The 24,953-nt window shown below is 37.8% G+C and overlaps 1 protein-coding gene across 5 annotated transcripts in view; it reads right to left on the reverse strand.

Annotated features, from left to right (window-relative positions):
* LOC127434712 (piezo-type mechanosensitive ion channel component 2-like) overlaps window positions 1-24,953 on the reverse strand; it is a 185,453-nt gene that overhangs the window by 39,325 nt on the left and 121,175 nt on the right. The window contains exons 8-27 of one of the 5 annotated variants that reach the window (XM_051687610.1): window positions 22,489-22,657; window positions 21,949-22,080; window positions 21,680-21,715; window positions 21,395-21,521; window positions 19,324-19,481; window positions 18,353-18,583; window positions 18,107-18,221; window positions 17,750-17,943; window positions 16,764-16,912; window positions 16,450-16,623; window positions 15,453-15,673; window positions 8,742-8,902; window positions 6,790-6,966; window positions 6,567-6,689; window positions 4,699-4,899; window positions 3,460-3,664; window positions 3,073-3,174; window positions 2,771-2,936; window positions 2,107-2,350; window positions 1,566-1,662 (exon numbers count right to left, since the gene is read on the reverse strand). In XM_051687610.1, the coding sequence (XP_051543570.1) occupies window positions 1,566-1,662; window positions 2,107-2,350; window positions 2,771-2,936; window positions 3,073-3,174; window positions 3,460-3,664; window positions 4,699-4,899; window positions 6,567-6,689; window positions 6,790-6,966; window positions 8,742-8,902; window positions 15,453-15,673; window positions 16,450-16,623; window positions 16,764-16,912; window positions 17,750-17,943; window positions 18,107-18,221; window positions 18,353-18,583; window positions 19,324-19,481; window positions 21,395-21,521; window positions 21,680-21,715; window positions 21,949-22,080; window positions 22,489-22,657 (3,182 nt within the window). Of the gene's footprint in view, window positions 1-1,565; window positions 1,663-2,106; window positions 2,351-2,770; window positions 2,937-3,072; window positions 3,175-3,459; window positions 3,665-4,698; window positions 4,900-6,566; window positions 6,690-6,789; window positions 6,967-8,741; window positions 8,903-15,452; window positions 15,674-16,449; window positions 16,624-16,763; window positions 16,913-17,749; window positions 17,944-18,106; window positions 18,222-18,352; window positions 18,584-19,323; window positions 19,482-21,394; window positions 21,556-21,679; window positions 21,716-21,948; window positions 22,353-22,488; window positions 22,658-24,953 lie in introns of those variants that run through there. The other 4 variants (XM_051687609.1, XM_051687614.1, XM_051687611.1 and 1 more) reach the window with 4 other exon arrangements.

Here is a 24,953-nt window from a genome sequence, read left to right on the forward strand (position 1 = left end):
TTATAGCAACATCAGAAGTTTTCTAAGTGTAAATTAAGCTGCTTGAGCATTCAGTGTCAGTTTTGAAAAGTAGTGCTGCGTTCCATTCAACTCGGAAAGTCGGATTTTACAACTTCCTACTAGGAAAAGTGCAACTGAATGCATCTTTAAATCAGAATTAATACCTGTAGGCTTGTGCCTACTCCGATGTCGCCGAGATGCAGGGGCATGATGTCACACAAACATGTCGACATTCAGGGAGATATACAAAGTGATAAACATTTACTTTTATTAAGTAATATCGATAAATGAGTTCATTTCCACATTACATGATTTTAAAGCTAGTTTAACAAATGCTTGAAGAAACAGGTGTATAAAACATTATAATCTCTTTTGATAATCGTACACCTGAAGCACAAATGCTAGTGCTGCAGCATTGTTTATCAGTTGTGTTGCTAGGAGACATCTCTAATGAGAGTCAAACCCCTGCTAAGCTAACGGGAGTGTTGCAGTTTTGTTTCCTTAAACGTCATCTTCCGAATATCGGGGAATGGAATGCATTTATGGTCGGAGATATCAAGTAGGAACATCCCATATCCAACTTGAATGGAACGCAGCATAAATGTGTACCCTGACGAAACGAAATTTATTGCAAGCAACATTTAAATCGCAAATATTATTAGATCGATTTTTCCAGGTATTATAGACCTCCTTGGTAGATTCATATGAAAAATTATGATTTTTGAATGTTTTTTCAGAATACGTTCATTTCACAAAACAGTCATGCTGCAGTTAAAATTAGGCTTGCTTGAGCATTAAGTGTCATTTCAAGTTATGGCTTTCATGTGTGGATGTGTTTTTAAAATGTCAATTGGTATTACTAATGCCCAAAGGCACAGGGTGTCTTATTCATTGTGAAACTGTGTTTTCTTAATGGCATGAATCACACTGAAAGCCTAGACTTAAAATGCACGACCCGCCACTGGATTTGAGAATGTTTCAAAGGGCATCCTGCGTGCATTAGTGGAAGCAAGAAAATTTTACCTTTTGTATAAAGGTGATAGGAAAAGATAGTTCAGCCGAAAATGAAATTTCAATCATTAACTCACCCTCATGCCATCCCAGATGTGTCTGACTTTCTTTCTTCTGCAGAACACAAATAAAGATCTTTAGAAAAATATCTCAGCTCTGTAGGTCCATACAATGCAAGTAAGGACATACAGAACTGAAATATTCCTCTAAAAATCTTCATTTGTGTTCTGCAAAAGAAAAAAGGCATACACATCTGAGATGGCATGAGGGTGAGTAAATCGTGATGAGAATTATTATTTTTGGGGGGAACTATTCCTTTAACGTGGTCGATGTCACAATTTTGCTTGATTGGTTTCTTTGGAATAGTGTAGAATCTTATTTATTTTACATCAAAACATGTCTTCTGTTTTACATTTTTCAAAATCCCAAAATGTTGTTTTTTCCAAGTTTAAATTCAATTTTGAATGCTAGATTTCCAATGTGGTCTCAGACATTTGGACCCAATTGTCAAATTACTTTTTTTTCTTCTTCCAATTCTTTGAACCAGTACTTACGTTTTGAATATCCCTTTATAGTGCAAGCCAGACTGAACAACTGGATCAGCCAGCAGTGATTGATCACCAATGCTTTTATATATCCACAGGCAGCTATCTGAGAGGCAAGAAAACAGAAACCACAATGACATTCAGAACAAAAAATTCTCATTCCCATTTCTTAGATATCTCATTTTTTGGATTAACCTCTTTAAAATTTATAAGAATATCTTTGTCATATAGACATATTTCAATACAGGTGATGTAGAGTATATGTTTGTGTTTGTGCGTATGTGAGTGAGATCCTAAACTCACACACACTCACTTCACTTCACTTCACACTCTCTGAATTCAGACCCACAAAAATGCAAAGTTCTCTAAACACAGAAGGGCCCCAGATGTTTTCATTCATGTCAGCCTGTGGCTGTCTTGGCAATATTTAAGAGGCTAATTTACCCACACAGGCAACACTTTTAAATTAAAAGTTTGAAATGAGTTTTTTGTATCATTATTTATATTTATATTATTTCTGAACTACTGTGCTGTTTTAGGAGATACTTACTGAGAGGATATTTTTCATGGTGATTACAAAAATGTTGTATGCTATCAGGAAGTCCCAGAAGTGGAGGATGCTTTTAATTGGCTTCAGTAACAGTTCGCCCCCAAAAAGCAGGAAGTAGAAACAGGCGACCAGGTAGCCCATACAGAAGATGCTAATGCGTGTGGTACCCGTGATGAAGATGATGGTGAGGACGAACCAGAAGAGATAGCTGAACATGATCACCTTTAATATATCCAGATATGACCTGTAGAATGACACAGAAAAATAAGACTAGGTTTCCTCTTCTAATTCAATATTATGTTTTGCTTTTACCTTCAACGCCAAAACATTTTGGAACTTATTTATTGAACCAAGAAAGAGCAAAAAAAAAAAAAAAAAAAAAAAAAATTCAGGGTAAATTACATAAAATCATTCTTATGTAACTCGACACATTAAATTTAATGGGACAACTGATGTATTAATAGATTGATGAACTATTAACACACACATTTGTTCTGCTATTCATGAATAAGGCTTTTGAATGTAACAGGGTTTGCACAAAATCTAAAAAAAGGCCAAATATCTTCTGATTAACTAGCCTGGATAGCATATTGGCCCATCAAAATTCTATATACACTAGTTTGGATTGTATTTATAAGATAAAGGTCATATGTCCAGGGCTGACCTGCAGTGGATAAAGTCAGGAACAGGGTTGTGCTGGCTGAAGGAGGCGGCGTCCAGATCTCTACAGATCTCCACGTTATCACCCGCCAACAGCTGTATGGCTGCCACATTCTCCTCCTCAAACACACGCCTCTGCAGTGACGCGCACAGCAACAACATGAAGTCATCTACAGGGAGAGAGACATGGAAGGAGAGTTGATGAATTCAAAACACTTTTGTGTTTGCATTTGATTAACACCTATTTGACTGTTCGCTAGAGCTCTGACAACATGCTGTGCAGGTTCTGTGAACATCGTTACTCACACAGGAGGAAGAGGGGGTTTGGTCTGGTGTGGAAGTCGGGAAAGTAGAGCCACTTGATGACGTTGGAGTCCATGCTGGAGGAAGGGTGTCTCCAAGGATAGTCTGGACCACAGGGACAGAGAATAACTTTACTTTTGCATTTGGCGATGCATCTTGCACTGTTAAGAAGTTTATGTTTACAGTCCCATAACAACAGCCATCTTGAAGGTGACTGTTTGGGCAATTTAGCCTCTTCAATAATTTTATCTCTACTGTATAAGGTCCTTTTCTGTGCTTTAATATTTGATGTTCATCTCACTAGTGTTCTGTCATTTAGGCTAGTTCTGTCTGTTGGTAGGCTATGGCGTCTGGCCTACAGCATTTTGTAGACTGTTATTGAACACTCACCTGTACAGGCTGCAGGTGGGATGCCAATGCACATTAGGTACTGGAAGGCGAGCATGCATGCCAGAAAACAGCAGTATTTGGGCCAGATGTGGGCGATGGCTTTTCTCCTGCGCTGATACATCACTGCAACTAGACCGAATGCATGCAGCATGGCATAGAAATCCATCCGCTGGCCAATCACGTTCACCGATAACAGAAAACACGTCTAGAGGAGAGAGCGACACACAGACATGAACTTCCAATAAGGATGATGACGGCTGCATTTGATCTAATCACTACAAAATAAATACAATTCAATATCCATCACCCAACCCTGATTTTTTACCTTATAATTCACTATACACACTTGTAGTTTATATGCCTTATTACTATGTGTTTGCAATCTGAGCTAAGTGGGACTGGTCTCAGTGACAGATAATGCATTGCAATACAATTATCTAACTACTATGCAAGTGAAAGGCTACCAACATTTTGAAGCTCTGAAATCACACAAAGGCAGCATAAAAGTAATCCATAAGACTCCAGTGTTTTAATCCATGTCTTCAGAAGCAATATTATAGGTGTGGGTAAGAAACAGATCAATATTTATGTCCTTTTTTACTATAAATTCTCTGCCCTGCCCAGTAGGTGTCGATATGCACATATAGAATGTGAATCACCAAAAACAAAAGACGAAGAATTAAAGTGAGTGAAAGTGGAGATTTATAGTAAAAAAGGACTTAAATATTGATCTGTTAATCACCCACACCTATCATATCGCTTATTAAAACATGGATGTCCCACTGGAATTATATGCTTTACTTTTATGCTGCCTTTATGTGCTTTTTGGAGCTTCAAAGTTCTGGTCACCATTCCCTTGCATTGTATGGACATACAGAGCTAAAATATTCTTCTAAAAATCTTCATTTGTGTTCTGCAGAAGAAAGAAAGTCATACACATCTGAGATGACATGAGGGTGAGTAAATGATGAGAGAATTTTCATTTGTGGGTAAACTATTCCTTTAAAAATGATAGAAAGTGTTCCATATCAACATCTTTTGTTAGTGCTGGAACTTTTCAGTCTAAAAACATACTGTAGCCTTAACCGAACCATAAAACCCCTTAAAATCAGAGTGAAATACGTTAAGACTAATGTACAACCCCTAACCCTAAAATCTGATTGGTTGGTAGGTATGTTGCTGCACGACCAACAAGAATGTTGATCCAGGAATACATTTGATGGATATTAAAGGTGTTACCTCAAGGCCAAACTTGTAGAAAAAGTAGTTGATGAAATATTTGCCACAGTTGAGCATGCCATCGTCCAGATGCTGGCGTGTGATATTGTGAAAAATCGTTCTTGTAACTGGAGGAGTAAGGTTGTTTTTCATACGGTAGAAATCCTGGTGACGGTAAATTGTCACTTCAAAGGCCAAGAGGGCCAGCATCACCAAGTTATTCTGTGGAGAAAAAAGAAAATAGATATGCATGAAATTCGAATAAAGAGCATCTGTAGGGTCCAAAATTACCACGAAGCACCACATGTGAGGAAAAACTGGCTTTGGTGGGTAAATTAAAGTTGGACAGTAACTTTATTACAAAATGAACATAATAGCCTATGGTTCAAATCCCATTGTAAGAATGATTGTCTGATCTTTGCTGATATACACTGGTGGCCAAATGTTTGGAATAATGTTCAGATTTTGCTGTTTCGGAAGGAAATTGGTACTTTAATTCACCAAAGTGGCATTCAACTGATCAAAAAGTATAGTCAGGACATTACTGATGTAAAATAAACAGCACCATCACTATTTGAAATAAGTCATTTTTGATCAAATCTAGACAGGCCCCATTTCCAGCAGCCATCACTCCAACACCTTATCCTTGAGTAATCATGTTAAATTGCTAATTTGATCCTAGAAAATCACTTGCCATTATATCAAACACAGTTGAAAACTATTTGGTTCATTAAATGAAGCTTAACATTGTCTTTGTGTTTGTTTTTGAGTTGCCACAGTATGCAATAGACTGGCATGTCATAAGGTCAATATTAGGTCAAAAATGGCAAAAAAGAAACAGCTTTCTCTAGAAACTCGTCAGTCAGTCATTATTTTGAGGAATGAAGGCTATACAATGCTTGAAATTGCCAAAAAATGTAAGATTTCATACAAAGTTGTACATTACAGTCTTCAAAGACAAAGGACAACTGGCTCTAACAAGGACAGAAAGAGATGTGGAAGGCCAGATGTACAACTAAACAAGAGGATAAGTACATCACAGTCTCTAGTTTGAGAAATAGACACCTCACATGTCCTCAGCTGACAGCTTCATTGAATTCTACCCGCTCAACACCAGTTTCATGTACAACAGTAAAGAGAAGACTCAGGGGTGCAGGCATTATGGGGAGAATTGCAAAGAAAAAGCCACTTTTGAAACAGAAAAACAAAAAGAAAAGGTTAGAGTGGGCAAAGAAACACAGACATTGGACAACAGATAATTGGAAAAGAGTGTTATGGATCTTAACCCCATTGAGCTTTTGTGGGATCAGCTAGACTGTAAGGTGCGTGAGAAGTGCCCGACAAGACAGCCACATCTATGGCAAGTGCTACAGGAAGTGTGGGGTGAAATGTCACCTGAGTATCTGGACAAACTGACAGCTAGAATGTCAAGGATCTGCAAAGCTGTCATTGCTGCATGTGGAGGATTTTTGGATGAGAACTCTTTGAAGTAGTTTTTAATTGTTTTTTTTATTTTTTTTTATTTTTAATTGTAATAATAATTTTTCATGTTATTAATGTCCTGACTACACATTGTGATCAGTTTAAATCCACTTTGGTGAATAAAAGTACCAATTTCTTTCCATAAGAGCAAAATCTGTACATTATTCCAAACTTTTGGCCACCAGTGTAAGTGATGTGTCAATTCAAATCAAACCATCTACTAAAGAAAATTAATATTGTGACTGGAGTATCTTCTGGAAATTTAGCCACTCTACATGACCACACAACTGTGAACAAAACATGAGCAATAAAATCACGTATTTGTGACAAGCGCAGTTTGATAAAGCGACAGAGACTGGCTCATATGTGTTTGTGTATTTGTGAGTGTATACAAAAGCATATCTCACCCTCAGGTTCTCCAGTAAAGGAGAGAACTTCCTGAGACCGACCCAGTTAGCTGGATCCACTGGGCCACTGTACAGCAGAGACTTTTCCATCTCCAACCTCTGAGCATCTGTGTAGTTATCGGGCTGGAGATGACAAAGAAAGATATAGTGTGAATGGAAATTACCATTTAATCATGTCTTCGTGTGTTCGGATGACCACTTGTTGGATGGCCAAGTGTCTCACCATCGTGCAGGTTTTGGAGTATGTGGCAGGGTTAATGGAGGTGAGCTGGTAGAGCATTTTGCAGATGATGATAACACAGGTCCAGACTGTGCACACACTGGACGCCAGCGGTCTGAACTGACTGAATGGCAGAGCGAACGCCCAGCTCACCAGGAAGACATAATTAAACAGAGACACCTGAGAATGACAGAGAACATGTTTCTGAGGACGGGAAACATCTTGGTAACACTGTCTAATAACTTCACAGCATACAGTATTGGTAACACTTTACAATAAAGTTTCATTTATGAATTTTAGTTAACAATATTAGTTAACATGAATTAACAATGAACAATACTTTTACAGAATTTATTAATCTTAATGTTAATTTCAACATTTATACTACATTTTTAAAATATAAAGTTGTATTTGTTAACATTAATGAATGCACTATGAACTAACATGAACAATTGTATTTTTATTAACTAACATTAACAAAGATTAATAAATGCTGTAAAAAAGTATTGTTAATTGTTTGTTCATGATACCTAATGCATTTACTAATGTTACTGAATAGACAATTATTGTAAAATGCTACCACAGTATTTGTATAGCATCCGTTTATTGTTAATTGATCATTTACAAATTATTGTTCTGAAACTGGTAATGCATTAATAAGCTACTTATAAATGTTTGTTATTCATTAATATTCACTGTAGAAAACAATTGATTATTGTTTAATAAGTTAATATAGATGCAGTTTGACAATGTTTATTCATCCTTAGTAAACAGCTTATTAGCCATAGCTAGCTTGTGTATTTCAGTTGATGCAACCCAGTGGGAAAGATGTGTTTATGAGAACATTAAGAAGGCATAAATTCATACAGTAGTTAATAAAGAAAATCTGATATACATACATAAATATATGTTATGAAACGGATATACATTTATGCTTAATGCATTACTTACTGCTGTAGGAACACTTACTATTACAATATTAATTCTTAATAAAGGTTGTTATAAAGCACTAACTAATTGCTAGCTAAGTACTTTGCATGTCCTAATCTAAAGCAAGAACTATGTATGCCTAAATTGTTCACTAAACATGCAAATTTAATGCCTTCCGCTTTCAATCTTTACTACTTTTTTTTTTTTCTTTTTTTTTTATAATTCCAAACTGGAAATATTATGCTGTATAATAATTATACAGTAATTATATTGAAATGAATACATTCTATGATTCATTACTCTTAAAAGTTGTTTATTAATCATGAAAAAGCCCTATCAGTCTGACTGTACAGTGTATTAACTTATTTTAACTGTATTAATAATAAATTGTTTGCTACAGTAAATGTAAATGAATAACGCAATTTATATGTACTCTACTACTGTATTAACAAACTAAGAACAATGCGTTATAAATAATGAATTAACAATAAACTAATGCTTTACAAATACTTTATACTGGCGTGTAGTTATTATAAAGTGTTACCCACATTTGGTAAATTGGGTGGTTCCAAAATTGAGGGATCACACTATAGCCTGTTAGAAACAGGTGAAAATGCCACAATCCAACAAAAACAATTGTGATGCCAAGTATGCAAGTCTTCAACACAAAAAGCATCTCTCTATGGTGTGACTACGGACGTTAATCTAGAACTTTCTATTGGTGGGAACAAAACAGGTCATATCAGTTTATGGTTGGGCTTTTGGCTTTTGGAATGCAAAGGCTTTATGGTAGCAGGTTTTTTAATGGTCCAGTATGATCTACCAGGCTGAAATCAGGTCTAACGGCTGATAGTCCAGCAGATTGACCGTCTAGACCAGCCAATGTCCATGAATGACCAGCTAGAAACCATGTAAAACCAGCTTATTTCTTTAGCTGGTTTTAGTTGGATTTTCCAGCAGAGCATATGTTAACTTTCATCCCAGAAGATCACCTTAGAAGATCACGTCTTTTCTTCCTCTCTCACCTCTTTGACTGAGACCCAGATGATGTAGGAGGAGATGATCTTGATAATGTGAAGCTCCAGCAGCCACCAGATAAGGAGTTGCAGCTTCTGTATGTACTCCAAGAACTTCAGGAACAGCACTGTCAGACGCTCCACCACCAGGTGCCATTTATTCTTCAGCTCTTCAGAAGAAATAAAATACAATGTTTCAGAAGATTATGCATAGTACGAGACAAAATAAGCACCTTTTAAAACATGTTTCATTATCATGTTGGTCATATCATGTCATATCATGGTAATAAAAAGTTTTATGGGCATGTACCATGGCAATACCAAAGTATTCTTTGAAGTGCCTTGGAACACCATGTAAATACCACGGTACATGAATATGGCAATCATTCATGGTATATGGTACATATTAAAGTAATATGGTATTACTGAACCATCACTGTACCATTTTTGTGAGGTGTAACAATGGCACAGTCAAGTCCTCTAAATCTGTCAATAGAATTTGCCAAATTGTAATAGTATGCATGTATGCTTGTTATGGGACGATAAATCTTGTGTGTAACAGAGATAGCAGGAGTTTTGTAATTACAATGCAACAGTGCTGTAAATTGACATGTAGTTAACAGGAGTGACTCTCACAAAGATTAAGATTCAAAATCTCTTCCCTTAACACTGAGCCTTCATTGTCTGAAACTAACACACCACAGCCCCTGTCTGTACACAACCAATGAGTCATCTCTACAATACATGCCGAAAACATCACATTCACCACTAAAGTTTGGCAAACCAGAGAATGCAATGGAGGTTTTGAAACAGTTGCCAGAAATAGGACTAACAGCAAAAGGGCACTGTACACAACGACACTTAAAAACCCATTTGTCACATTTACGATTCAGGAACAGTGTCAAAACATCTTCTGAGGTGCTCTACAAAACCAGCCAATAATGGTTAAAATATTCATAAATAGTCATAAAATACTGACAGTCACAGATGAAACAAAGTGACATGTTTGTTAAATTTTTATGATATTCATAAAGTACAAATGGTTGTGTAACGTCAGTTTAGAAAACCAAAGTCTGATCTGTTATGGTAACTCTGAAGACCAAATCACAGCTGTTCTCTCACACGCTATAAGCTAAAAAAAAAATGTAACTTATGCTTCATGCAGAGACATCTAAATGAACAAAAATATCACTGAACAACCCTGAATGAACCTGAATACATTAGGTTTCACCAACAAAACAAATTTTAAGGGTTATATGAGGTAGAAATAGCTCCTTAAGGTACTTTAACAATTGCAGATTCCCACTTTCTGCAGTAAAAAGCACTTTATAATATCAAACAAAAAGAAGCTGCCCCTTTCCTTTCCTAAAAGACAGTGTGATGTTAAAATTATAATGTCTTTCTGCAGTTTATTTAGCGATTCAATACAACAGTGTTAAAGACAGAATACTTGCTCTTCCCCAGGTCTGCCTGTAAAAGTGTTTACACATTAAACAAGTCTAGACAGTTTTATTCTGGTCTGTTTACCTTGCTGGCCCTGTTCTGCCCCATGAGGCCAATAAATGCCTCTTCCAGTTGTATTGCTCCAATGAGAGTAACTGATATGAATTCAGAAATTCTTCTATTTTTTACCTAGTCTGTTTTTAATTCAAATCAATGCAATTATCCTATGTACCATGTACAGTGATCTGGTCTGGCTTTACTTTATTACTCTGAATAAGGGTAGGAACCAGGTGTTTTCTTTTCTTTAGGATGTTAAAAATGGGAAAAATAAAGGTCACGTGATGCCATGTGAGGTTTGGATGTGTGAACGGCGAGCTCTGCGCACATTGCTAGTTTTTAATACTTTTTATGTCATAAACCGGTGAGATTAGATACACCCTGATTCTTAACTGTTTTATGAAGACAATATGTCAAAGAATTCAAAATCCTCGGGCTCTGGAGAAATTAAAAACACTTACGTGCTCAATCTGATACCCCAGACAGGGCCGCAGACCGGGGACTCAGTTTGGATGGTGTGGCGGGAGAAATTCAACATCAGCTGTCGAGTATGTCTGCAATGCTGGTGAAGTTTGTGGCGGACTTGGAGGATCTGGCTGTAATACGTCGATTGATCACTTCCATGGAGACGAAATTCACTGAGTTTGTTACAAGAATTGGGGACGTCGAAAAATGGATCGATTATCTGGAGTCATCGGAGAGGGAATTAGCTGCTAACCTGCTAGCGACCAAGACAGACTTGCAGAGCATTTGGGAAAAACTGGAGAATTTGGAGAATCGTAATCGACGAAACAACGTCTGAATTGTTGGAATTCCTAAGCATGAGGAAGGCACAGATATGGTAAAATTCCTAGACGAGCTCTTCCCGAGTCTGCTTGACATAACAGGCCATAAGCTGGAAATCGAGCGAGCTCACAGGGTCCCGGTTCGGAGATCCGCTGAGGGAGACAGGCCCCAATCAATTCTGGCCAAATTTCTGAGATCATTCGATAAAGATCTCATGTTACGCGAGGAGTAAAGGAAAGCTTTCTTGGAAGAACCACAGCATTTTCTAGTTCCCAGACTTTGTGAATTTGACAAGAGTGAAACTTGATCGATTCAAGGAATGCAAGAATCTCTTTCATCAACGGAAGTTCGCTTTTGCACTGATGTTCCTGGCTAAATTGAGAATAGATACTAAGGATGGCCGTAGAGAATTTACATAACCACAGCAAGTATTATCCTTTATAAAGACATTGGAGTGAGTAAGCCATTTGGTGATTTTCATGTTGCTGCCTAGTGGACCTGACTCACTGAACATACACTTGACTGCCCGAGGAAGCTGGGTACATTTTCGTTTCTTTTTGTGCTGATACCGCCTAGCGGCTGGAGTTTGTTTTGTGTAATATCATTCTTTCGGGACAGCTTGTGGATGAATCTGCACGTTTGTGGTGCTTATGCCTCCTGTGGCCTGGAGTTTGTTTTGTGGAATATCTCTTGCAGGACATTGGAGTGATTGGGTCTTTTGTTGCACTCATGTATCGGCCGAATGGGCCGGCTTACTGAACATTTGTTTGACTTCCCAAAGAACGTCACTTTTTTTTTGGTGCTGGTGCTGCTAGTGGCTGGAGCTTGTTCTGTGGAGGAACACACCTTCAGGACAGTTATGTGGATGAATCTACACGTTTTTTGTGTTTATTCCGCTTATTGGCTGGAGTTTGTTTTATAGACTATTTTTTGCTGTGTAATTCTGTCTCACAAAATTTGTATAGAAGCACTGGACTTGAGCAATCCGACGGCAAAGTTGTTGCGGGGACTCTCGTAGGCGTACATGGACTGTTTGAGTTTAGAGGGATGGATGCCGGTTGGCGTTGTCGTGCGTGGGGTTAATGCGCATGTTTTTCTTATTTTTGTTTGTTTGGTCCGGGGGGAAGTTTGGGGTTTGATTTTTACACTAATGTTGGAATGTGGTATTTATAATATTGTTTTTAACACACAGTCTATTTTTTCTAATATGTCAAATGACAAATGTTAATATGAGTGGATTATCTCTCTCCACGTGGAATGTGAATGGGCTGGGGCACCCCATTAAAAGAAGGAAGGTTATTTATTTTTTTAGACGTAAGAAATATAATATAGTGTTTCTTCAAGAAACGCATCTTTCCCCGCAGGAAGCTGAAAAATTTGGGAAGATATGGGGTGAGCATATTTTCTTTAGTGCTGGCTCGAGTAAAAGCAGGGGAGTCATTACACTGATAAGTAAACATCTACAATTCAAATGTCTCAGATTAAAGATAAATTAGGAAGTGTCATTATTGTTTTAGCAGAAATTCAGGGGCAAAGATTGATTTTGGCTAATATTTACACACCTAACTCTGATTAGGGCTTTTTAATAGATCTTGAAGAGATGTTGCAAGCCACTGGCACCCCTCGAGATATAATATTGGGAGGAGACTTTTGATGGACTCAGTCCTTGATCATAGTGAAGCAAAACTGTGCAAGCCCCCTAGAGCAACATTGACGCTTCTCAGGATGTGTCAAAATCTTGGCCTTACAGATATTTGGAGACTTTTGAACCCAGCTGGTAAGGACTATACATTTTTCCATCAGTTCACAAGATTTATTATAGAATAGATTTTTTGTTTTGTTTTTTATATCTAAGTCCCTTATTTCATCTGTTGTTGACTGCTTAATTGGAAACGTCTTAGTCTCAGATCATGCCCTGGTGAGTTTAGAGGTGTTGCCACATACGGAGAAAAAGAAATCATATAGTTGGTGCTTTAATGTATCCCTTTTGCAAAATCCTGAATTTCAACAAATGTTAAAGGCTGAAATTAATGTTTGTATGGAGACCAACTGGTCCTCAGTATCCTCTGTGGGCGTGGCTTGGGAGGCACTTAAGGAGGTTCTTAGGGGCCGGATCATACAGTACGCATCATTCACCAAAAAATCCAAAGCACGAGAACTCGTGGAGTTGGAAGGGAATATTAAAAGTGCCGAGGCAGAGCTGAAGCGCCGAATGTCGTCTGATGGCCTCAGAGAATTGACCATATTGAAATCCAGATATAATACTATTTTGTCACGGAAGGTGGAGTTTTGGCAATTCAGGGAAAGACAGTCATACTTTGAGTTGGGGGACAAAGCAGGGAAGCTTTTGGCTAGATACATAAAGCAGAGAGAGTCTTTTTCTACCATTCCCTCAGTGAAATCTGCTGGTGGGGAAATATTTACCATGGCCATTTATATTAATAATGCTTTTAAAGAATTTTATCTTGATCTTTATAGTTCCACGTCTTTGTCTACTGATGAAGATATTAGGAACTTTGTGGAACCATTAGAACTCCCTAAACTTTTCAGTCCCTAAAAAAAAATGCTCTTGATTCTGAAATAACCTTGGAGGAGCTTGGAGAGGTAATTAAGGCCTTGCCTACAGGAAAGACTCCCGGGCCAGATGACTTTGCCGCTGAATTGTTTAGATCTTATGCTACAGAACTGGCTCCACTTTTGTTAGAAGTTTATATGGAAGCATTAAAGAATGGAAAGCTTCCACCAACCAAAACACAAGCCTGGATCAGTCTGATTCTTAAAAAGGAAAAAGATCCAAGCGAGTGTAAGAGTTACTGTCCAATTTCCCTGATCCAGCTAGACATAAAAATATTGTCAAAAATTCTGGCTAACCGATTAAGTAAAGTTATGACATCTCTTATACATACAGATCAGGTGGGGTTTATTCGGGGCAGCAGCTCTTCTGATAACATTAGGCGTTTCATCAATATCACGTGGTCAGTGGCGAATGATCAGACTCCGGTCACTGCCATCTCACTTGATGCTGAAAAGGTGTTTGATATGGTAGAATGGGATTATCTTTTTAAGATTTTGGAAATATACGGGTTCGGGAAAACTTTTATTGGATGGATTAAGTTACTTTATAGACACCCGGTAGTGGCGGTACAAACAAATTGATTAATTTCAGACTATTTTACTCTGGATAGGGGCACCCGGCAGCCCTCTTTGCCCCTTATTGCTCTGTCTGGCCCTGGAACCATTAGCAGCTGCGATAAGAAAGGAGGTTGATTTTCCAGAGGTGGTGGCGGGAGGTATGGCGCATAAGCTTTTGTTTCACGCAGATTATATTTTATTATTTGTCTCCGACCCTACTAGATCTATGCCTTGCCTCCACAGAATTATTAATTCCTTTTCTAAGTTCTCAGGATACAAAGTAATTGGTGTAAATTCAAAGCTTTGGCTCTGACAGCATACTGCCCAGTAACGGCTTTCCAGATGGGCACCTTCCAGTGGCCCAAACAGCATTAAGTATTTGGGCATTTTATTCCCAGCTAATTTGTCTGATTTAGTTAGAGTTAATTTTGACCCCTTAATAAAAAGATTTTCGAGTGATGTGGACATGTGGGCTTCATTACATTTATCTATGATTGGGAAGGTTAATGTTATTAAAATGAATTTAATTAACTGCTACAATCTCTCCCTGTAGATGTTCCCCTCTCTTATTTCAAGCAATTTGATAGCATAGCGAAGTCCTTCATTTGGAATGGTAAACATCACAGATTACACTTCAGTAAATTACATAGGCCAATTGACAAAGGTGGGCTAGGCCTTCCCAAGATTTTGTTTTATTATTATGCATTCTGTCTCAGACATTTGGCTCATTGATCGCTTCCACCTGAGAGAGCCCCTTCCCTGGTTTTGTAGTGAACAGGAAGTTCTTGCCCATATTTCGCCATTGCAAAGCCTTTCTATCAAACTAAACGGAAAGGTTAAGTTACACTCCGTTATCTCGCATTTGCACTCGGTATGGACAAAAGTGTCCAGAGTGTTTAGTTCGGACATGTATTTAAATGTTGCCTCAAGCATATGCCTTTATTTTTTTGTGTGTATTCTACTTGTGACCACAGGGGTGTTCGTTGGGGTGGGGTTTGTGATTGGGGAGGAGTAAGAGTGGGGGTTAAATGTTGACTCAGTGTATATATGTTATATGTTTGAGTCAATAAAAAATGTTAACTGGAAAAAATGGGAAAAATATGGTTACATTTCCCTCTTAGTTCACATCTTAGCAGAGATCGGTAACTGAATACCAAATCTGTGGTACCAATATGACACATTTCATTTGTGTTTGATGGAAAACCTCACATTGTTTTGCAGTGCCAGTCAAGGAAGGATGATTGGAACTGCAAGGAAAATGAAGAAAGAGAGAAATGGGAGAAATCTGAAAGTCAAAAGCACCTGATCCCTGGTCTGGTACTGGTTCTGGTGCCATCTGGCTGATGTAGCTTTCAGACATGAAGTGAGGCTCAAATTCAGGCAACGTCTTCTCCCTTTGTTTCACATCCTCCTCCTCTTTCCCCAGGTCTGTTCTCTCCTCCACCTCCTCCTCGTTCATGGTGGAGTTGAATGTGGGTTTGACCATGGAGATATCCACCAAACTGCCATCAAGATGTACAAGCCTGACAAAACAAGGAAAACACGTGAAGTGGATATTAACGATGACATTACTGATGTTTTAGAAAATAGAACATTTATATTTCACAATAAAATCAGTCTAAAATAAAAGTTCAAACAAAAACAGAAAAAGTAGTCATATCTTTATATTTCAAGGAACATGAAATTGTTTTTGTTAATAAAGAGTATATAATTGGTTGATATTGGGCTAATGTTAATTTACTTAGTAACTACTAAGCAATACAAAGGAACTGCTTAAATGGATAAGAAGACTGAAATTAGTTAGACTTGAGAAAAGATTTAGCATAATTTATTTCAAGATGCCACTTTTGTTATCTAATGCAATTCATTTCCTACTTTTGAGTGTTGCATAAGTGCCCAAATATGTTTTGAAGCCACTGTATTTGATACATCTATTGTGCGTTGGATAGAAAGCCTTTCTTAGAAAATCTATACTGTAATTAAGAAGTTCCTTTAGTCAATTATGTATTGATAATTTATGGTTAACTGCAATCACAAAGTGTAAGAGTCATTCTTTATCTATCATAAGACCAATGGCCCCTACAGTAATGTTAACAAATCCCATTATTGTCATAGAAGAATAGAAACTAGTAATAGAGACTTATAACATTACTGAAAATACAGTAGCTTAAGTCACAATCAACCAACAAAATAATGATACCAAAGCGATAACAAGCTAACGGTGAAAAAAATGGGAAAAAATCATTCAATGTAGTGAAAGTTTGACATCATGAGATTGTGACCAAAACATTCACTGTACCTGGAGATAGTGCTTTTCTGTTTGTCAGCCACAGACTTGATGTCGGTGAGCTGTAGGAAGCGCTCATGAAAGTAGTGCAGGTGCAGGATACAGACTAGCAGGAAAGAAGTGGGAATAAAGATCCGTGTAAACAGAGCAGGAACTGAGAACTTCTCCAGACCAAGATCAACCAGCCTGCACAAATGATAGTTCAGATAGTGATGGCACAATCTTGAATATTGTAAATACACAGGAATGCACAGACAACCAAACTATACATAAATATTACAACATGCTTCAATTTATGATCAAGGATATCTGAAATGTATTCTTACTTCTCTCTGCTCATTCCAGTCATGTTGGACCACACGTGTATGGAGGACTCAAACTGAAAGGTGTAGACCAGAATAAGTACCAGCATGGTGTACACCACCACTGACATCCAGAAATACTTCAACATCCACCGCCACCTCTCATAGTGCAACTGAAACAAGAGTCATACCTCACATAAATTACGAAAAAGAAGCCAAAGCATTATGATATCTGCTCACTCACAAATCAAACAGCAGACAACCCAAAAACAGAAACAAATAAAGAGACAAAAAAAAAAGACATATGACAGACAAACCAAATAAAAAAAATCAAACAAAACAAGACAAGACAAAAAACATACAAAGAGATAATAGACATAAGAAAAACAAACAAACAGACAGTCGACAAACCAAAAGCAAAAACCAGATGACAGACAAACCAAAAAACAGACAAACAAAATTATGAAAAAAAAAACAAACAGAGTAGACAGAGCAAACAAACAAAGAGATGGTAGACAAATAAAAAAACAAACAAACAAGTAAATAGACAATCGACAAACCAAAAACAAACATAAAGATGACAAACAAGTAACAAACAAAATGATAGAGAAACAAAAAACAATAATAAAAACAAACAAACAAACAAACAGAGTAGAAAAACAAACAAACAAACAGACAAATGGCAGAGAAAACAAAAACAACATAGTAGACACAAAAAAACACAATAAAATAAACAAACAAAAACACAAACAATCAGATGGTAGTTAAACAAAAAACAAACAACAGTAGACAAACCAATAAAACAGTCAAAGAAATTCTAAACTTATTACAGTCTAAATATTTCTTTATAATAAATAATAGGTCAAATGTCACTGTTTCTTACTTTAATACTAAACCTATGAATACAATATTTAAACTAATTTAAATGTTTTATTTGTCAAAGTTCAAGCAAGTTTAGTTTAGTTTAGATGTAATGCCACATGCTAAGTCAACAAGAGATCAGCACAAACCTGATAAAGTGCCACGCAAAAAAGAAACATCATCATGTAAATGATCTTGTACATGACAATCTGTCCCTCGAAGCTCACGAAAAAGAACATGCCACCACAGATGTAGATCCAGTACTTGTTGAGCATGGCCATGACTGTACTGGCCAGAATGTCCATCATCTCTCTGTGTCCCCCTGCCTCACCATCCAACTCCTCTATAACACACACACACACACACGTGTGTAGAAACACATTGGCAGGTAAGAAAGGACTTTTAAGAAACAGTAAAAATTGGGACTTTCTGTGGCAGCAATTAGCAAAAAGAGGAAAATGTCATGTTTCTGTACATGGATCATGTGTTAAGACTGTTTCTCTCACCGTGTATGTGTCTCTCCACTTTGATATCAGACAGGTGGGATTCATCGGTCTGTCTCTCTCTTCTCTCTGTCAAAGCCTGTCTCAGCAACAGCCAGAAACTGAGGAGGCACAGGATCTACACACACACACACACACAAACAAACATACATAAAAAAAACAGATCTTGCAATCAGAACATACTGTAAACTTTATCTAAATTACACAATACTCTGATACACACAATCCGGATGCATATACTGGTCTTACTTTAGAGCCCAGTTCCCGGAAGGGCACATCTTTCTTCAGGAAGAGTCCAGGCACTGGTTCCAGTGACTCAAAGCTCCAGATGTATTGCAGGATGATGAGCAAATTCCCATAGAACACCATGAATGGAGAGGTGATCATTGAGTACTTCCTTCGGTCCCTCACCATCCACAGAGTGCACGACCAGATGAGGAAGACAAAGGTTAGCCAACTCACATAAGTAATACTCCACGCCTTAAAGGAAGAGCAGAAGAAATGGAGCCAGAATGACTAAAGGATTCATACAGAGAAAAATACATACAGTCTTTTTTGTTAACATTATGCTTGGATGTTCAAAGTTGTGCGTACACAAACAAAAAAGTACCAAGGTAACACCATAGTTTTGTGGACATGTACCATTCTAATACCATGGTATTCTTTATTGTTCCTTGAAATCCCTTGTAAATACCATGGTATATGAATTTGATAATCATTCATTACCACAATATATATTAATATACCATTGTATTAGCATCTTATGCCATCACTGAACCATGGTACAGCAAAAGTAATCTCTGTAAGGGTATTTATCAAGCTTCCAAGTTCAACTGACAACTCAGGTCTCACTTTGAACCAAACTGCAAATTTCAAAATCCAAACCCTTGCAGTATTGTTCCTCACAAATTACTAAAGGAACATGTCAAAAAAGCCCTCATTATGGCAATCAAAACTGGCCTTAGCAGAGACTTCACTCACTATGTCACATGCTTGTTGGTACATCACATGGATTGTGGGTCACCAATGGGTGACCTCCATTCAGCATGAACCCAACCAGAAAGTTTCTGCACATGGTACACATTTTTCCTTGTCCATATTGATCTGTCATGGGTAATGACTAAATTGGCCACCTAAGGAAATCAGGCGCAGGTGGACGACCCCTGCAAAAGGGGGTCTGAAGTGACTTCTGAAAGGGGCTACTGTCATACTGGACTCACCATCATTGCAATGAGAGCGCAGATGTAGCTCTGTTTCATAATAAACCTGAAGGCCTTCACCGCAGAGTTCACACGAACCACCTTCACAAATGAGTGGGGACCATCGGAAAGCTCCACATACGCAGAGTCCATCTGATACACGCTGCCGTCCATTTTCTCTGAAAAAGAATTTTTTTTTTCAAGAAAGACAAATGGGATGGAAGTCCACAAACGCTGCTGTTGGATCCTGTGAATCATCTAATGTCTTTGCCCTTGAAAATGAATGGAGGCCTGAGCTGTTTCCGTAAACCTGAACATTTCAGGAACTGCATTTCCAAGAACTGAAAAAACGAATGGAAATATTTGGGAATATGGTGCAGTTATTTGTGGGAAAAGGATGAGGCTTCAAATACTAGCTTACTACTTTGTGAATACTGCACAGTATACACTGTATACCGTCTACTATTATTTTAAAAGGCAGAGGTTGTAAATAGCAACCAAAAGCCTCTTCTTTGCACAAAGTGTAAATAGTGTCAGATACTATTTGCACCCCTAATTAAATATTAACACACAGTATAGGGGCATCACTGCAGCATGTTTAAAGTCCTAAAGACACACTACATTAACCCCTAAACCTTACCCTAACCTTTCCTTACAAATATTAACCATGGTTTTACTACAGTAACCATAGTAACATCATGCTATTTTGTTGTAAAATCATGGTAACCACAAAATTAAAACATGGTTACTAAATGAACACCATATTACTGTAGTAACACCATGGTAAATTTCATTAAACTATGGCTTCTGCCAAAAAACTATTGTTTTTTATATTACAATATTATTATAATATTACTATAGTACAATATTATTATAAAATATTTACTATTTTAATATTTACAATATTACTACAGTAAAACCATGGTTAGTTTTACCCGGATCAAACCTTTCTCTCAACTCCTCGACCTTCAATGTGACCAAATCACTGCAAGGAAATCAACCTTTATATTATTTTGTATTTATTACTATAAGTAATATTAAAGGAAATATTAAAGGGATAGTTCACCCAAAAATAAAAATTCTCTCATCATATACTCACCCTCATGCCATCCCAGATGTGTATGGCTTTCTTTCTTCAGCAGAACACAAACAAAGATTTTTAGAAGAATATTTCAGCTCAGTAGGTCCATACAATGCAAGTGAATGGTGATCAGACCTTTGTAGGTCCAAAAATCACATAAAGGCAGCATAAAAGTAATCCATCAGAATCCAGTGTTTAAATCCATATCTTCAGAAGCTATATGATATGTGTGGGTGAGAAACAGATAAAAATTTAAGTCCTTTTTTTACTCTAAACCTCCACTTTCACTCTCACTTTTACATCTGAAAGTCTCATGTGGTGCCTGTTTAGTTTCACTTTTACATCTGAAAGTGAAAGTTAAAGTGGAGATTTGGTGTAAAAAAGGACTTAAATATTGTTCTGTTTCTCACCCATACCATCATAACAATTCTGAATATATGGATTTAAACACCGGAGTCTGATGGATTACTTTTATGTTTACTCTATGTGATTTTTGGAGTTACAGAGGTCTGATCACCTTTCAATTGCATTGTATGGACCTACAGAGCTCAGATATTTTTCTAAAAATCTCGGTTTGTGATCTGCTGAAGAAAGAAAGTCATACACATCTGGGATGGAATGAGGGTGAGTAAATGATGAGAGAATTTTCATTTTTGGGTGAACTAACCCTTTAAGAATTTCACAATTTCTAACAGCCTTTTGACTTTACTAGTTCATTTTAAATGATCCTGCAGTGTGACAAATGAGTTTTAAAAGTAAAAATATTCCATTTGAGGTCATAAAAGTGGCATGCATAATAATTAAAAAGGAATTCTGCTTAGAATAGTTTTACAGGGTATTGAATCTTCATACTTGGAATACTAAAAAGGAAAATAGTCATTGTCAGTAAATAAGACTATACCATTTATTACAAACCAGTTGGCTGAACTTTCATCCCATAAACTCTTAGCCAACTATTTTGGACTTCAGAGAATCTGTTTAGTCATAGGATCGGGGAAGAGGCTGACTTACGTGGATCAGTCTCTGCCTGGTCTGGTTTATATTGAGAGGTTGAGTAAAGCTCCAGAGACTTTGGGCCATTTTCAAGAGGAACTGATGTGAAGTCCAGTGAAGCTCCATTGGATGTTACAATCAATACCTGAGTGAGAGAGTTCACTGATTCATCAGAAGCACTGTAACATAACAGAGTTTATATTGAGTTCAATAGTGACAGGCTCAAGAATTTATCTATGGTTATTCAATTCGCTAAATTCAGTGAATGACGCTCATTAATTAAAGTCAAACTGAAACACAAACCTCTGGTGTGCTGTAGCCATCTTGTTTGGAGAGCAGCTGAAAAATATCATGTTCATCTCATGAGGAATATATCTATACTTCACTATACTTGATATACATGTGTTTTGCTACACAAACATCTACTCCAAAAAGTGTAAATGCTGGCAGAACTTAATAGTGAACGTGAAAAATGATTTTAAAAGAGTAATATTAATATAAACAGAAGTACTGTCTGTGATCATGGAAATTAAATGATTATAAGAGACTATGAATGTTTGTCAGACTCCTACATTTCTCTCATCTGTGCGGTAGTGAGCCATTCTCCACAGCTGTCTTTTCTTTTCTGCGGTATATAAGCCAAAATTGCTTTCAGGAGATTCTGGTTCCTCTTTTCCCTCTCCTTCTCCCTCATTCTCTTTTACCTGCTGACCAGTTAAAAGACTTGTTACATGAATGACCCATGATACATTAGCAACTATAAATTCGATATTTCATAATTTGGCTACTTGAGAAGAAGATTGCCTCAAACAGAATAGATCTTGTATGACAATGTATTTCTGTGGCACTAGTCACACCATACAAAATTGCAAAAATTATAATTCCATAAATGTTTCTCAAATACTCCCCCATCTGCCATTGTTCGATGAAACTGGATGTCCCACCACAACTCATGCTATTGGTTGAGCCAAAGTCGCACTGCTGAAACAAACTGATTGCAGTTCCGTTTGGTGCCACTAGTTGCACAGAAGTTTCACACAGCAACATTAACAATATTTAGCTGTCAGGGTTTGATTTTGTGATAATGGTCATAAATTAAACTGCAATCTGACCACGTCCTCTGATTCCTGCAGCCAAAGGCGGATGAGTGTGGCCAGAGTGTAATACAGAACTAACAACATGATGGGATTGACAAAGTGGTGCCACTCCAGATCAGGATTCACTTTGAACATCCATGTGTGTAAACAGTCAGTCTGGACCACTGGAGATATGCCAAACAGACTGTGGAGAAGAAAAGAACAAGAGGGGGAAATTATTATTTCATCAGGTACACTGGACATTTGAGAAAACATCCTGTGACAGTCCCATGGTGAAGTGAAAGTATCAGCTTGTAATACCATGGTATTTTAATATATACTGTATGCCCTGGACCTGCATGGTTGTCATATTGAAGTATTGATATGTCATGGTATTTACATGGTAAAATTATTCAATGAAGATATCACGATGATACAGGAAAATGTTAATACCATGGTACTTTTTGTAAAGGCCAATGCAAGTGTCAGAAATTAATTTCCCCTGGAATTTAGTTTAATATACACTATATTGCCAAAAGTATTCGCTCATCTGCCTTTAGACGCATATGAACTTAAGTGACATCCCATTCTTAATCCATAGGGTTTAATATGACGTCGGCCCATCCTTTGCAGCTATAACAGCTTCAACTCTTCTGGGAAGGCTTTCCACAAGGTTTAGGAGTGTGTTTATGGGAATTTTTGACCATTCTTCCAGAAGCGCATTTGTGAGGTCAGACACTGATGTTGGACGAGAAGGCCTGGCTCGCAGTCTTTGCTCTAATTCGCTCTAAAGGTGCTCTATCGGGTTGAGGTCAGGACTCTGTGCAGGCCAGTCAAGTTCTTCCACACCAAACTCGCTCATCCATGTCTTTATGGACCTTGCTTTGTGCACTGGTGCGCAGTTATGTTGGAACAGGAAGGGGCCATCCCCAAACTGTTCCCACAAAGTTGGGAGCATGGAATTGTCCAAAATCTCTTGGTATGCTGAAGCATTCAGAGTTCCTTTCACTGGAACTAAGGGGCCAAGCCCAGCTCCTGAAAAACAACCCCACACCATAATCCCCCCTCCACCAAACTTCACAGTTGGCACAGTGCAGTCAGACAAGTACCGTTCTCCTGGCAACCGCCAAACCCAGAGTCGTCCATCAGATTGCCAGATGGAGAAGCGTGATTCGTCACTCCAGAGAACGCGTCTCCACTGCTCTAGAGTCCAGTGGCGGCGTGCTTTACACCACTGCATCCGACGCTTTGCATTGCACTTGGTGATGTATGGCTTGGATGCAGCTGCTTGGCCATGGAAACCCATTCCATGAAGCTCTCTACGCACTGTTCTTGAGCTAATCTGAAGGCCACATGAACTTTGGAGGTCTGTAGTGATTGACTCTGCAGAAAGTTGGCGACCTCTGCGCACTATGCACCTCAGCATCCGCTGACCCCGCTCTGTCATTTTACGTGGCCTACCACTTCATGGCTGAGTTGCTGTCATTCCCAATCGCTTCCACTTTGTTATAATACCACTGACAGTTGACTGTGGAATATTTAGTAGCGAGGAAATTTCACGACTGGACTTGTTGCACAGGTGGCATCCTATCACAGTACCACGCTGGAATTCACTGAGCTCCTGAGAGCGGCCCATTCTTTCACAAATGTTTGTAGAAGCAGTCTGCATGCCTAGGTGCTTCATTTTATACACCTGTGGCCATGGAAGTGATTGGAACACCTGAATTCAATTATTTGGATGGGTGAGCGAATACTTTTGGCAATATAGTGTATATTGTAACACTTTACTATAAGTTGTATTTGTTAACATTACTTAATGCATTAGGTATCATAAACTTACAATGAAACAGCATTTATTAATCTTGGTTAATGTTAATCTACATTAACATTAAAAATACTATAATTTTTTGGGCTCTATTTTCATGCCAGTGCAAAGAGCAATTGGGCGTGGGTGGGAGTGTTTGCACTATTGTGGGTGTATGCGCAAACTGTGGGTGTATTGTATGTAAATGAAGTGGTGCAAAGTGCAATTTGCTATTTTCCTGAGAAATAGTTAGTTCCGCTAAGACATGGTTGAAAACCACATCTTAACTCAGTGCAAAGTTTAAACTCAGTTCCTGCATTTGCAGTTTGGAGATTCCACCAGCAGGTGGTAATTAAATTTCATGTCCAAACTCTGAAAATATAGTGGAACATCAAATTATGTCCCTGACAATCAGAGCTGTAGCCATCTTATGGTCTAATTTGTAGGCCTAAAGGTATTTTCCACCTGTTGTCATACGGGCCGGTGGAAGAAGTTGGAGAAAGGAAAATGTTTGAAATTTGTAGGCTATGATTTTTTGACGACTTCATTATTTTGATTATATTTTGGTTTAATTTAAAGTGTAATTTCAGTTTAGAAATATGATTCATTTTTTCGTGTTTCAATAAATGTATTTAATTTTTCAAAATCGATTGGTAGAAGTGAAGTGCATGCTGACAATCACTGTTAACACTAGCCA

The sequence above is a fragment of the Myxocyprinus asiaticus genome, chromosome 44, assembly GCF_019703515.2.
Source record: "Myxocyprinus asiaticus isolate MX2 ecotype Aquarium Trade chromosome 44, UBuf_Myxa_2, whole genome shotgun sequence".
Lineage (NCBI taxonomy): Eukaryota > Metazoa > Chordata > Actinopteri > Cypriniformes > Catostomidae > Myxocyprinus > Myxocyprinus asiaticus.